The sequence below is a fragment of the Macaca mulatta genome, chromosome 2, assembly GCF_049350105.2.
Source record: "Macaca mulatta isolate MMU2019108-1 chromosome 2, T2T-MMU8v2.0, whole genome shotgun sequence".
In the NCBI taxonomy this organism is placed as follows: domain Eukaryota; kingdom Metazoa; phylum Chordata; class Mammalia; order Primates; family Cercopithecidae; genus Macaca; species Macaca mulatta.
This window is the reverse complement of record NC_133407.1, coordinates 99,080,277-99,093,966: the sequence shown is the minus strand read 5'-3', so window position 1 is coordinate 99,093,966 and position 13,690 is coordinate 99,080,277. Positions and strand designations below refer to the sequence as shown.

Sequence of the window (13,690 nt, the reverse complement as noted above, 5' to 3'; positions counted from 1 at the left end):
GAAGCCAGTGGAAGACTTTGCTGGGAAGAGTGACATGAAGCTAATTATCTGGATGCTCTGTGAAGAGGTCTATAGGGCAGCAAGAGCTGAAGCAGAAAGGCCAGTTAGAGTCTAGCATCAGCTTAGGCTGAAATGATAGGGCCTGGACTGCCATGGTGGTAGTGGAGGTGGTGGGATGATGGCACATCTGGGAAATGTTAGGGAAACCGAGCAGACAGGATTAGCTGGTGAACTGGATGGGAACTGTGATAGGAAGAAGAGTCTAGTAGACACTTCTGTTCATGGCAAGCCCACCATTGGTGGGTATGGGGTCCAGTCATTGAATTTTATTTCATTCATCCTCTTCTTCACAGCCAGTCTCCATTGCCATTCTTTTCTCATTAGTAGTCATTCTAATATATTTTATGTATGTGCTCAAATGCATGCATTATTGAAGAATGAATAGTGGTGTCTTCTATACATATATACTTTAGACTTATCTAGAAGACATCTTGCTCTGTGTTTTACCTTTTCCATCACTTGCTATGTAGTGTTAGATCTGGCCGTACTTCTGACAGTCATGTATTCCTGAGTACATCCACTACATTGACGAATTCATTTCCCTAGTGATGCACGTCCAGGTTGCCACTGGCTCCTGGCTCCCACACACAGCACCTTGGCACAGTATGTCTTCTTAGGGTTCTGTGAGATACTTTTTCAAGATGTGTTGCCAGAAGCAGGCTTGCTGGCCTAGGGTATGCACATGTTTCACTTCACTAAGTGCAGTCCCTTCGCTTTCTGGGATAGCCATTCCACTTTGTGCATGAGGGTTCTGCATTCCCCACATTCTTGACCACAGTCAGCAGATTGTGATTTTCTCATTTTTCAAACCTGGTGGATGTATTTCACCTTGGCTTTCATTTGTATTCTTCTGATTGTCAGTAAAGTTGAGCATTTTTATTTGTTTGTTAGTCTTTCAAGTTTACCCCACTGCAAACTGCCAGTTTATATCCTTTGCCTAGCTTTCTGTTGTGTCTCAAGGAAAGTCTTTTTCTTGTGGTTGCAAGAATTCTTTTTGTCTAGACAGGCCCAGTCTAGTACAGTAGCCATTAGCCACGTGTGACTCTTTAACTTTAAAATAATTTAAATTAAATTAAATTAAAAGTTCAGTTCCTTGGTTGCATTACGCACATTTAAAGACTCAATATTCAGATCTGACTAGTGGTTAGATTGGATAGCAAAGAAACAATACATTTTCATCTTCACAAAAACTTCTATTGGACAGTACTGATCTAGGTGTTATTTATTTATTTTTTTAATTTAGCTTATTTCATGTGTCTTTTGTTGAGTGGTTTTGATGGATTAGTTTGATCTGTCAGTTTTTCTCCTGAAATTTGTGTTTTGGGTTTTGTTGATTATGTTATTTTTGGGAGTCACATGAAGACTCCTTCCACTTGAGTGTGACCTCAAAGTCACAAAGATATTCTCACACATTTTCCCACAATAGTTTCCACATTTAGATCTTTAATCTACCTGGGGCTTACCTTTGTGTTTGGTGTGAGGTTGGGATTTAACTTTATTTTTCTCCCTTCCAATAATTGGTTTTCCTAATATTATCTATGTTATAGGGTTTTTAACTGGATTCTAACAAAAAGCAGACATATGACTATCCTCTTTATTATTTGTGGTATTGGTTTAAGATTAGAAAGTTAATTATGAATACTCTAAATAAAAGTAAAATTTTACTCCATCCTAGATAAGAGATGCTGCCTATTTCTATAAGCGAAGCCAGTGCTACAAAGATGCTTTCAGATGCTTTGAGCAGATTCAGGAATTTGATCTAGCACTCAAAATGTACTGCCAAGAGGAGCTTTTTGAAGAAGCTGCTATTGCAGTGGAAAAGTAGGTGGTTTTATTCTCTCCCTTTCTCCCTCCCTTCCTCCCACTTCTCTCTGGGGGCAGCCTGCTCTGGGTGGTGCTATACTGCTGCTTCTGACATGGCTTGACCACATTGCTCTCTTTCCACTTAAGTGGTGGCCTCGGTGCTGGGTCAGCAGCTCTTTGAGAGCAGGACTCTGTGTTTTCCAGTCTCTTTATAAGCTTTGACTCAGTGTCACAAAGAAAGGGGGCTGAGGAGGATGGGAGTATGTTATGAGTGTGTATATAATGACATATTCTGACTCCCCTCAGCAGAATAAAGGGGAGTCCTTCAGAGCTTCATTAATTTCACAGGAACCCAACTAAGGCACACCTGCTAAAAGAGAAGAATCACAAGTTGGGTAATAAGAGGAAGACTGGTGTAATTGCTGATGCATATGCAGCCCCCATTTTATCCTTTCTCATTTTATCAAACTGAACAGAGTTGTAGACTCAGATGATTTTGATGCTTTTATGAGAACCAAAGAGATGTTTTTCAAGGATAATTTAGACTATGCATAACATTTGCCCTATAGATTGACTTTCTGATTTCACTCCCACTTGTTTGAGTTACACCTCCACTATGTTTCATTAACTAAGCACACCAATTCCTGATTGAAGCATAAGGAATTTATTCATTATTATTATACTGGTAACAGTGTAAAATAAGGCCTTTGTAAAAATACTTGAATGCTTGACAAGTTTAGGTTTTATTTACATGTGGGAGTTTTATCTACATGTGGGAGTTTTATTTAAGTTGCTCTGTGCTGTATTTTGGAGGAAATTTTCTATTGATTGGGTGATGCCAAGTTGACATTTGCGTCCTTTGTCTTTGCAGGTATGAAGAAATGCTAAAGAACAAGACCCTTCCCATTTCCAAGCTCTCCTATTCTGCCAGTCAGTTTTACTTGGAAGCTGCAGCAAAGTATCTGAGTGCAAATAAGATGAAGGAAATGATGGCTGTCCTCTCAAAGCTAGACATAGAAGACCAGCTGGTGTTCTTGAAGTCTCGGAAACGCTTAGCAGAGGCTGCAGACCTGCTGAACAGGGAAGGTAGGAGAGAAGAGGCTGCCCTGCTGATGAAGCAACATGGCTGCCTCCTGGAAGCTGCCAGGCTCACTGCTGACAAGGACTTCCAGGCCTCATGTCTGCTGGGGGCTGCCCGCCTCAATGTGGCCAGGGATTCTGACATAGAACACACCAAGGACATTCTGAGAGAAGCACTTGATCTCTGCTATCAAACTGGCCAATTGTCTGGCATTGCTGAGGCCCACTTTCTGCAAGGGGTAATCCTGAGAGACTTTCAGAAGCTCAGAGATGCCTTCTTCAAGTTTGACACGCTCAACCACTCAGCTGGAGTGGTGGAAGCACTCTACGAAGCAGCCAGCCAGAGTGAGGCCGAGCCTGAGAAGATTCTGGGCCTGGCTCCAGGGGGCTTGGAAATCCTCCTCAGTCTGGTCAGGGCTCTCAAAAGAGTGACCAACAATGCTGAGAAGGAAATGGTGAAATCTTGCTTTGAGTTTTTTGGGATTTCCCAGGTGGATGCCAAGTATTGCCAGATAGCTCAGAATGACCCTGGGCCCATATTAAGAATAATTTTTGACCTGGATTTGAACTTGAGAGAGAAGAAGACAAAAGACCATTTTTTGATAATGACTGATCAAGTGAAATTAGCCCTAAACAAACACCTTTTGGGCAGGCTGTGTCAGATCACACGAAGCCTACTTGGGAAGACCTACCGAGGAGTCTGCATGAGGTTTATTGTAGGCTTAAAATGCGAGGATGAAAACTGTGAACATTTTCACAGGCCTCTGCGGCGTTGTGAAGCCAAGTGTTTAGTTCAGTTGAAAATGAACTTGGTGGCAATCAACGGGTTGCTTTTGGAAGCCAAAAAAGTATTCCCTAAAATCTTAGCAGAAGAGCTTAAAGAAATTGATTACATTTTGTCTACAGATATGTATGGCCTTTGCAAGTCCATTCTGGATGTCCTATTCCCTAAGCATTTCCATCAGAGAGTTTTGTCAGAAAACCCCATGGCATGCAAAGAAATCCTCAAACCAAATTACAAATCTTTCCGGTTCTACAGATTTGCTTTAAAAGAGTATATCCACTTTCTGTTTGAAAACGAAAGCGCACGCAACCGCCGGGAATCCACAGACCTGTGGCTGAGTGCCATGCAAGCTTCCCTTCTCTCTTCCAACTACCCGGAGGAGTTTGAAAAGCTGCTCCACCAGGAGGAGGACAACTACAACAGGGAACTCAAAGCTCTAGAGTCTGAAAAGGATGAAAGGGGCAGGGGGAGAGGCAGCAGAATAAAAGGAATAGAAGGGAAATTTGGCATGCTGGCACCCAACAGGGATGATGAGAATATGGACAAGACCCACTTGTGCTTCATCCGGCTGCTGGAGAATTGCATTGATCAATTCTACGTGTACAGGAACCCAGAAGACTACAAGAGGCTCTTTTTCCGTTTCATGAATGTCCTCATCAAGAGGTGCAAAGAACCACTCATCCCCAGCATTGGAAACACAGTGGCCCTCCTGGAGTTCCAGTTCATCCACTGTGGGGTGGTGCTGGCCCGCCTCTGGAAGAATGTCATTCTGTGCCTCCCCAAGAGCTACATTGCACTCTTGCACTACTGGGAGTTTCTGTTTAGCAAGAAGGACAAGGAGCTTGGGGATGTATTCTCCATCATTCAGGAATACAAACCCAAGGATGTGACAAGAGCCATTCAGGATTTCCGGTTCCATCTCTCCTACCTCGCCAAGGTGCTATGTGGCTATGAGAATGTGAACTTCAATGTCCTGCTTGATGCCTTCAGTGAAATAGACTATGTGGTCTCGGGTGAGGCTGAGCGGACGCTGGTGCTGTGCTTGGTGATGCTGGTGAATGCTGAGGAGGTCCTGCAGCCCTACTGCAAGCCTCTCCTGTACCGCCACTTCCGGGAGATCGAGTCAAGACTGCAGCTCATGAGCATGGACTGCCCTGGCCAGGTTCCCGAGAGGCTCCTGAAGGTGGTGAAGCGGGTGTTGGTGGCAGTCAATGTGAAGTCTGTGGCTGAGGCGCTGCAGGACCTGCTCTTTGAGCGGGATGAAGAGTACCTAATGGACTGTGACTGGCGGTGGGACCCTGTACACACCAAAGGGTCCGTAGTCCGTGGCCTCTATTATGAGGAGGTCAGACTAAACCGCCTGCTCTGTTTGGACCCTGTGGACTACTTTGCTGAACCCGAGTGTGAATTTGGCCAGGATGAGATGGATGAACTGGCATTAGAAGACCGAGACCATGTGCTGGCCACCATCCTTTCCCAAAAGCAACGGAAGGCCTCCATACAGCGGAAGTTGAGAAGGGCATGCCTGGTGGTGTCTCTGTGCATCAGTTGGAGGAGAAGAGTGGGCACCCAGATGGAGCGTGTCAGGGAGGAGGCCAGGGAGCCCAGGGCTGGGAACTTCAAAAAGGCGGATGTGGACAGGACCCAGTGTGACCTATGTGGAGTGAAGTTTACCCGTGACCCAGAGAACTATTTCAGCCCCAGCAAAGCATTTGAGGGGGCAGCTTCTGAGGTGGCTGTCCTTTCCAGGGCTGAGTTGGAAAGGGAGGAGTGTCAGGAGAGGAATAGTGAGTCTTACGAGCAGCACATCCATCTAGAACACCACCAGAGGCAGCAAGTGGCCTACCAGAAATACTCAGAATTTTTCCACGAGAAGGTGGACCCGGCCATTGATGAAGGAAAGCTGGTGGTGCAGGACATTGAGCAAAGTGTATGGATCCACAGTCACGTGGGCTCCAAGGAGCACAGTCACATGCTGCAAAAGGTTCAGGAGCACATCAAGAGGGTTTCGGATATGGTGGAGGACCTCTACAGGAGGAAGGCCTGGGCTGGCGGTAAGGGTCTGCAGAGACAGGGCCCAGGTGGGGTGAGACCTGGGCTCTGAGAACATTTCTCAGGGTTAAGTTCCTTGTAGTGGCTTCTGACTTGAGGATGGTGGAATCTTGGCCTTAGAAGAAATACACATGAGGAATATATGTTCTCAAGTTACAGCAAACCTCATTGTTTGGATTACCCCTCCCCCAGTTAAAAGTTTGTCATTATCCTTGACTTGGGAGGGTTTCCCCAGGTACTCCAGAAATTTGCATGCCTCTTCCTACAGAGGGTTAAAAGCTTGTGTAGAATGAAGTGCTTTCTCTCCTGGCAGTCAGAATGACTCTTGCCAGAATAATCTTCTATGGAGAAGATACAGAGAGAATGTTTAAAGTGTTGAGAAAACTCTTTAAGGTTCTCTTGACCCATTCATCCCCTGATTAAGATCTGGAAGTGTGTAGCTGGTCTAGCTGGTCTCTTCCTTTTAGGAGGGTCCTTAAGTCCTACCCAGTGTGAGCCTTTAATAGAATTCTTATGTCATTTTAGAATCAGATTTCCCCTGGCTTTTTTTTTTTTTTTAAAGGAGACAGAGTCTCACTGCGTTGCCCAGGCCGGAGTGCAGTGGCATGATCTCAGCTCACTGCAACCTCTGCTTCCTGCATTCAAACGATTCTTCTGCCTCAGCCTCCCAAGTAGCTAGGATTACAGGTGCCCATCACCATGCACAGCTAATTTTTGTATTTTTAGGAAAGACAGGGTTTCACCATGTTGGCCAGGCTGGTCTCAAACTCCTGACCCCAGGTAATCTCCCTGCCTTGGCCTCCCAAGGTGCTGGGATTACAGTTCCCTCACTTTCTTACTAGCTACTTCCTTTCAACACTGAGTAGAAGTTATGTATAAACTTAGTGAAACTGCATATTTTAAAACATTCCATAATTCAGATACTCTTTTCAGTTTAAGGTTTAATGACATTTTGAATACAAGTGTCTTAGAAAGGTTTGCAATTGTGGCAGTCTCTATAGACACACAGTAATGACGTCAGGCTAGCCTTTAGTTGTATAGCTTATACTTGTAGCTGCAGAAGGCAGCTTTGGGTCCCTTACCCCATAAGGAGGGCTCTTTTCAGGGAAAACATAGAGACCAGCTCTTGGGACGTGGAGGCTTTGGGTCTAGTAATTGGTATTCTAGTCCCTGCAATGGCATCTTTACTCAGCGCCCTGTTCTATGGTTTCTGTAGCGGAGGAGGCGATGACTCGGCTGGTCAACATTCTGATCCTGTCAGTCAGGGATGCACGAGACTGGTTGATGAAAACAGAGGCCCGCTTAAAGAAGGAAGGTAAGGAGTCTTGATTCTGGGGACAGGTAACACTTTGGGTTCTGTGGTTCTTATTACTACTGGCTCCCGGGGGAAATCTGAAGTGGGGCAGCCCAGCGATGTCAATAGTGGACTCTCACTGTCTAGGAGCATCACCTCCAGGATGCAAATTACTAGCAACATAATATCTGCGTTTTCCTATCTGACTATGAGGGCCCCATTATTCTGGGCATGTGTTAGTTGCCATACACCTCTTGCTGCTCATGAGCTGTACTGATAGTGCTCAGTCACTGCACATACTCAATACAGTGACTACCAAGGATGGACAAAGCATTGTGAAGCTATCCCTTGAGAACTGTTTTCCTGTGTCAATCAGTCATTTAAGTCAGTGGATAGTTATTGAGTTTCTAGTATATATTAGTGTTGTTCTGGGCCTGGGAATATACTTCTGAATAAAACAAACAAAATCACTGGGGAAACTTAAGTGCTTCTTCCTACAGAGGGTTAAAAGTTTGTGTAGAATGAAGCGCTTTCTCTCCTGGCAGTCAGAATGATCTTGCCAAGTTATATGTGATCCAGAATGTCTTTCCTTTTGCCCATTCCAGCCACAGGACCACATTCCTTCTTGCTCTGAGTATTTCATCAACCGCAGATGCCCCTGGAAAATCCAGACCCCAGAGGTGGGGAAAACTTGAAGGGACTTGGCACAAATGTCTGTGCCAATAAAAAATCTTTAGCATTTAGTCCCTTCTGGGGTCTTGGTTTTTGTGATATGTATTTCAAAAGGAAGAGAATTGGTATACCAACTCAATTGTATGGTTGAGTTTATGTTTTGCTTGATTTTTTTGTTATTTAAAAGGCCTCCAAAATAGGGCCAGAGGAACCAGCCCATAAAGGAACTTAATTCTGGAGAAGGGTGTTTACTTTGACTCTTTTTGGGAAGCAACATCAGTACTCAAAGGAAATCTTTCTTTCTCTGGCACCCTGGCAGAAAGCTTTATTTCATTAATTTAAACCAATGATTACAGACACACTAGGTTTTACTAGGATGCTATATTTTACAGTGGATTGGGAAAAAAATCACCATTCTGCCCTCCCTCTCCTCTCCTCTCCTCTCCTCTCCTCTCCTCTCCTCTCCTCTCCTCTCCTCTCCTCTCCTCTCCTCTCCTCTCCTCTCCTCTCCCCCCTCCCCTCCCCTTCCCCCTTCCCCCTCCCCTCCCCCCTCCCCTCTCCTCCCCTCCTCTGTCCTCTCCTTTCCTTTCTTTCACAGGTGTTGTTCAGGAAGATGATTATGAAAATGAAGTTGAAGACTTTGGTGAGCTTCGTCCTAGAAGGCGTTCTCGGAAATGTGGAAAGCAGAGAAAATACTAATGTCCATACAGCTGCTGCCTCCTCATCCTTCGGAACATTCCATTCTGACTTAGAATTCTGAGTGCTGTGGCAGAGGACAAAAACAATGTGACTTAGCATTTTAAAAAGTAGGGGAGTCTAATAACATCATTGCTTTTTGTTCTCATTACTTCTCTTTCAGTGGCTTAGGATCTGGTTGCTCCCTCACCTCTAAAGTGTTTCCAAGTAGAGTCTAGCAGTATTAGTTCCCCCCACAAGCAAGTTCAGGTAGAGGAGTTGTAGTTGAAGGGAATGTTGGGACTCCTCACTGCATGGTCCCTGGGGTGCCTGGCTCATCCCCATCATGACATGAGTTGGTAGCAGAGGACTAGGTGTTAAGACAAGACTTTCCTAACCTCAGTTGCTGCTGCTCTGGGCCAGGAAATCTCCCTGTGGATTCCCTCATCTCCTGCCACACTGCTGCAGCATCAAGTGTGCTCTGAGAGCTGTATGTGCCCAGGGGTGGGCTCTGTCACTGGCCATCCCGAGCCCAGGACACATTCTGGTCATCTCTGGGCCCACTTGTAGTGTAGTTTCTTCTGTTAGAGGTGTTAGCCTTTTCTCTCTGTGGCAACTTTTCTGCCTTCCCTCCCTCTGTTTTTTGTGATCATTCTTAGCTACCTGTGCCAAGTCACAGTTAGACTACCTCAGAATGTAGTCAAGAATTCACCCAGTGTTCTTCGGATGTCCCTTCCCTAGAGGGAAAGTCTGGGGAATGTTGCTGGGAGCATTTCCAGCTGCCTCTCCAAAGTGGTCCTAACTCTGCCTTGGCTATGGTGCAGACATTCCAAAAAGTGTTTTGTACACAGCCCTGTACATCTAGTGTTTTTGGTTCTCCCGGGCAAGTTTGCTACCCTAGCTTAGGTTGACGTTCTGATGAGTTTCTGCTTGCTGAGCTCATCACTGTGGGACAGTGACCTGCAGAGCTTCAGGCTGGAGCAAGTGGACAGAGGAGGAAGCCAGCTAAGCCAAATCCGTCACTGCCACATGGCTGGCAGGCCTTATTAGAGGGCGGATCTGGGCCTGTTTGCAGGAGGCCATTGCCTACCCTCTCTGCACAGTGAGCCAGCGGCCATCAGCGTGGTCCCACCTGGGAAGCCTTTATGCCTCTCTGATGGTTACTGCCCACCCTTACCCCACCCCTCAGCTCAGCCTGGTGTGGAAGGCCAGGTGCACGTTGGTCTTTGATTGTTCTGTCCTCACAGCAGAGCCAGCTTTCCCCCAATGTTGCTGCTTTCGCTGCTCATGCTGCTCATTGTTTTCTCTTCCTTGTCTTTCCAAATTGTTTCCTTGAAATGCTTGTTTCCAATTTTTCTTAGATTATGTTTCTAATTTTTATTCCAGGTATTTTTTTTTCTTACTTGACAGAAAAAAAGAAAACCCCAATAATATCTTGCTGTATTATCACATTTTTTTTATAAAGTTAAAGCATTTCTCTTACATGCTGCTGTTTTATTTCCAGTCTCTACTCAGAGTAAGGGGGTAAGTCTTGGAGCTTGTTCCCCCAGGTCAGCTGATTGATGCTGGCTAGGACAGAAGCTTTCTCTGCCTTCAGAGATTCAGAAATCAAGGGACACAGAAAAAGCCTAGTCCAGGACTCCCAGCTGGTTCGTGTTCTCAAGGGCCTGCCTCGTGCACATTCTTTCCAATCTGGATGCTCCCAAGCATGCACGGATTGGGCAGTAAGGAGTTTTGTCTGTACCATGTACTGGGGCTTTCCCAACAAGGAACATTGCCCTGGAAGGCAGGAGACCTGGAATAAAACTCCTCTCCTGTTCCTAACGAGCTGTGTAATGCCAGGTGAATCAGGTCTATTCAACCCGGAGCACCTTCATGCTGCATTATGTAGGAGCCTCATGATCTAGTGTAGGAGAGAGATGGAAATGTGAGAAAAGAGTGGTGATAGACATGTGTATTGCATGGGTGGTAAATGCATTTACATAAGCCAGCTGGGCCTCAGTTTCCCCTTTTGGGAAAGTGGTCTAAGGTCCCTTCCTGCCTGATCCAGAGTGGTTCTATAAGCTGTTGCCATGGTTTTGAGTATTCTCCAGTCTTGGTGCTGTGATGCCTGTGTTTGCTTGCATCAGGTGAGCAGGACAACTGAGTCTTAGCAAGCAAAGCATCTGATCTTACCCTTTAAGATTAAAGAGGCTCAAAATGGGACAGGTGATCTCGCTGTCATATCTTTATTAGCACTGTCCAGTAGAACTACCTGAGAGATCCACCCCCAAAAATTTGACTCCTCAACTCATAAAGCTCCTTAGAGTGGGGGTGTGGAGGTTAGGAGAGAAGAATGGAATTCAGCAGAAGAGTCAGTAACTTCCCTTAATGACCAGAATCCTGGGCCCAGTTCAGTAGCAGTGGCTTTGGTGTCTTGGACTTGCCTGGAAGTCCAGGATGGGGGATGTGTATCTGGGGTCCCCCAAGATCACCACTCTTAGTCTTCGTAATTCATTAAGAGGGCTCACAGGACTCAGCATGTAGTCAGAGTCATGGCTCTAATTGATTATAGCAAAGTCATACTAAGCACAACTGGCAAAGGGAAAGGCCCATGGAGCCAAGTGTAGGGGATACCAGGCGTAAGCTTCCAGGGCTCCTTTCCAGAGTCACACAGAATAGGCTTCATTTCCCAGCAATGAGTTGTGACAACTTGCTGTGTGAAATATGCCAATCTGGGGAGCTCATCAGAGACTCAGAGCTCAGGGTTTCTACTAGCAGCTGGTCATATGGGTATCTTCTGCCTAGCATATACCAAAGTTCCAGAGTCTCAGAAGGAAAGTAGCGTTCAGCATAAACCACATTGTTTATACAAACCGCTTAGGCACTGAGCCACGTGGATCAGTTCTAGGGGTATTGGGAGCCATCCTGAAATCCAAGTTCCAAGACTCAGTAAGCAGACCCTTCAAAGGGCAGCAGTTAGGCCTGCTGGGACATTTTCTGCACAGAGGGTTCCCCCAAGTTGGGGCTTTGTCATGATATCCCACTAGCTTGCCTCACAAGCACCCCATGTATCCAGCCACTGGATAAGCACCTATGTACCTCCTGTCTATCTTCCCAGTCAAGGAAGTGAATCTTCAGGGATAGTTCATTTTCTAAAAACCCATCATGATGAAGTAACTGTTTTTCTAAGTGCCTTAGACATTTACTTCAGTTCCTTGCAATCAGTGTTAAGCATTCAGAATGCTGTTTGGGTTCTTTGAGGCCTGCTGGGGAAAGGGAGAAGGCCCTATAAACCTCTGGTGACTGTTCCCTCCTTCCACCAACACACACACACACACACACACACACACACACACTCACCCTTTGGCCTGATTAGCCAAGACCTCTTGTTCTCCTCACATTCTCTCTCTATACACACACACACACACACCCCTACCTGATTAACCAAGAGCTCTTGTTCTCCTCACATTCTCTCTGCAACAAGAGTCCAGTCTTCCAGGAAGAACAAACTGACACGGGAGCTAGCAGCATCCTAAGGTCTGTGCTAGCACCTCAGTACTTTACCAAATCACTGGTGGGGAAACTGAGGCCCAGATGATACAACTTCCCCTGGGTCACAGAGCTGGTTTGGGGCAGGGCTGATACATGGACCTGGGTTTTCTGATTCTAACTAGCACCCTTTCCACTAAGGACTCAGGCGCCAAGGTCAACAGCAGATGCCAGCAATTCTTTCTCAGAGCCTATCACTCCTGCCTACTAGTGCAGAGTGTGCCAGCTCTTGGGCATTAGAGAGCTCATTCTCTTCAGTCTCTCACTCATCTTTTGGCAATAGTGTTTTCCTATAGAAAAGTGGGGCCCAGCAGGGAAACTTGTGTGCATTCTACTGTCACCCACCTGGAGCAGCTTGGCCTCTGTCCTTCAAGAACGGGACAGAGCAGCTGCCCAGAGTCATTCCCAGTGGATGGCACAGCACAGCGTGCACTGCTCCCACAGTTGCCAGTTTTACTGTCTTCAGCACCCTCAACCTTCACTACCCTGAGCATTGGAGTTTACATACAAGAGTCATCCACTGCACTACTCCCAAACCTAGGGACGAAGATGCTGTAATTCACCTTTTCCTGGGGAGCCTGCCTCTGGTTCCCTGGAGTGGTCACTTGTAGTCCAAAATGAGTCCCAAAATGCTGGACATCCTGGCCAGCACCAACTGCCATGAGCTCTGTGTGACTTAAAGCTTACGTTGCACCTGCTCTCAGGTAGTGTGGAAAGAGGAAATACTAGTGTTCATAATAGGTTCTGGTTGTCACCAAGGTCTCCCACTGGCGACCAGAGTGCATCAGCTATTAATCTCTCTAGTGACGTTAAAGAGGCTTTCCTGGGCTCCTCCCAAGGGGCTGAGTCTAGTGCTGCCAGATGGGCTCCCAGTTCATGGAGATGTGAGAGGGATGAGGCTGGCAGATGGACAGGGCTTGTACTTCGCACTCTGGAGCTCTCAGAAAGAGCCGTCCAGGCCTGGATAGGAGGATCACTCCTGTGGCCTAAGAAAATGACCAAGGCTGTAAATATCTCATCTCAAATCTCAACAAAGCAACTTCCAGGTTTCACCTTATATACACATATGAGGCATTCCATTTTATTTGTAAATGTTAATGGCATTGGATATGAGCTTCCTCTGTTTCCTTCTGATTTCAGTATGGCTTTGATAATGTTGGGGTTTAATGGTCTAACAGTATAATACATGGAATCTCAGTCATGTAAGAAATGTCATATTTTATTTAAATTAATTCAAATCCTACTCTGGACCGTATTCTTGCTTTAGTGGGAAATGTGGCCTAAGTCATTAGGCCTTTCTGCTTCCTTGGGATCTCTGAAGTATTAGAAGGCCAATCTGGTATGGGGAAAATGAGGGAGCCCCTCTTTCCTTCAGTTCATCATGGCTGCTGCTAACCCGTTCCTGTCCCAGCTGATAGGGTATCTGAGAAGATGGGTGATTCTTCTCCCTCCAAGTCAAGCTTGGCAAGACTAGAAGCTGTGAGGTATCTGGTCTGGCCTCTGGAGATGAACAATTGAGCCACCCCCTGAAGTTTTCTCACCTCCCCATTGTATTGCCATGAGGATAAGGGCAGGTCCCTATTGGTCATGACATCCCTTGGCCCCTGCCTCACCCCTGAACAAAGAGAGCCTAAAGTCCTAGCTACTTTCTTGAAAAAAAAATAAAGTTGGAAAATATACAGAGAGCAAATGCAAATTCATAACTGAACAAAGAGTTGAACTAGCCTGGGCAACATAGT

At 46.0% G+C, this 13,690-nt stretch overlaps 1 protein-coding gene across 5 annotated transcripts in view; it reads left to right on the top strand.

The window, feature by feature from the left end:
- TRANK1 (tetratricopeptide repeat and ankyrin repeat containing 1) overlaps nt 1–9,902 on the top strand; it is a 118,739-nt gene extending 108,837 nt beyond the window's left edge. For all 5 annotated transcript variants that reach the window (XM_077992045.1, XM_002808330.4, XM_077992046.1 and 2 more), the window contains 4 exons: nt 1,736–1,881; nt 2,735–5,781; nt 6,996–7,094; nt 8,344–9,902. In XM_077992045.1, coding sequence (XP_077848171.1) covers nt 1,736–1,881; nt 2,735–5,781; nt 6,996–7,094; nt 8,344–8,444 — 3,393 coding nt within the window. In that variant the 3' untranslated portion in view covers nt 8,445–9,902. The remainder of the gene's footprint in view (nt 1–1,735; nt 1,882–2,734; nt 5,782–6,995; nt 7,095–8,343) is intronic.
- The last annotated feature ends 3,788 nt before the right edge of the window (nt 9,903–13,690 follow it).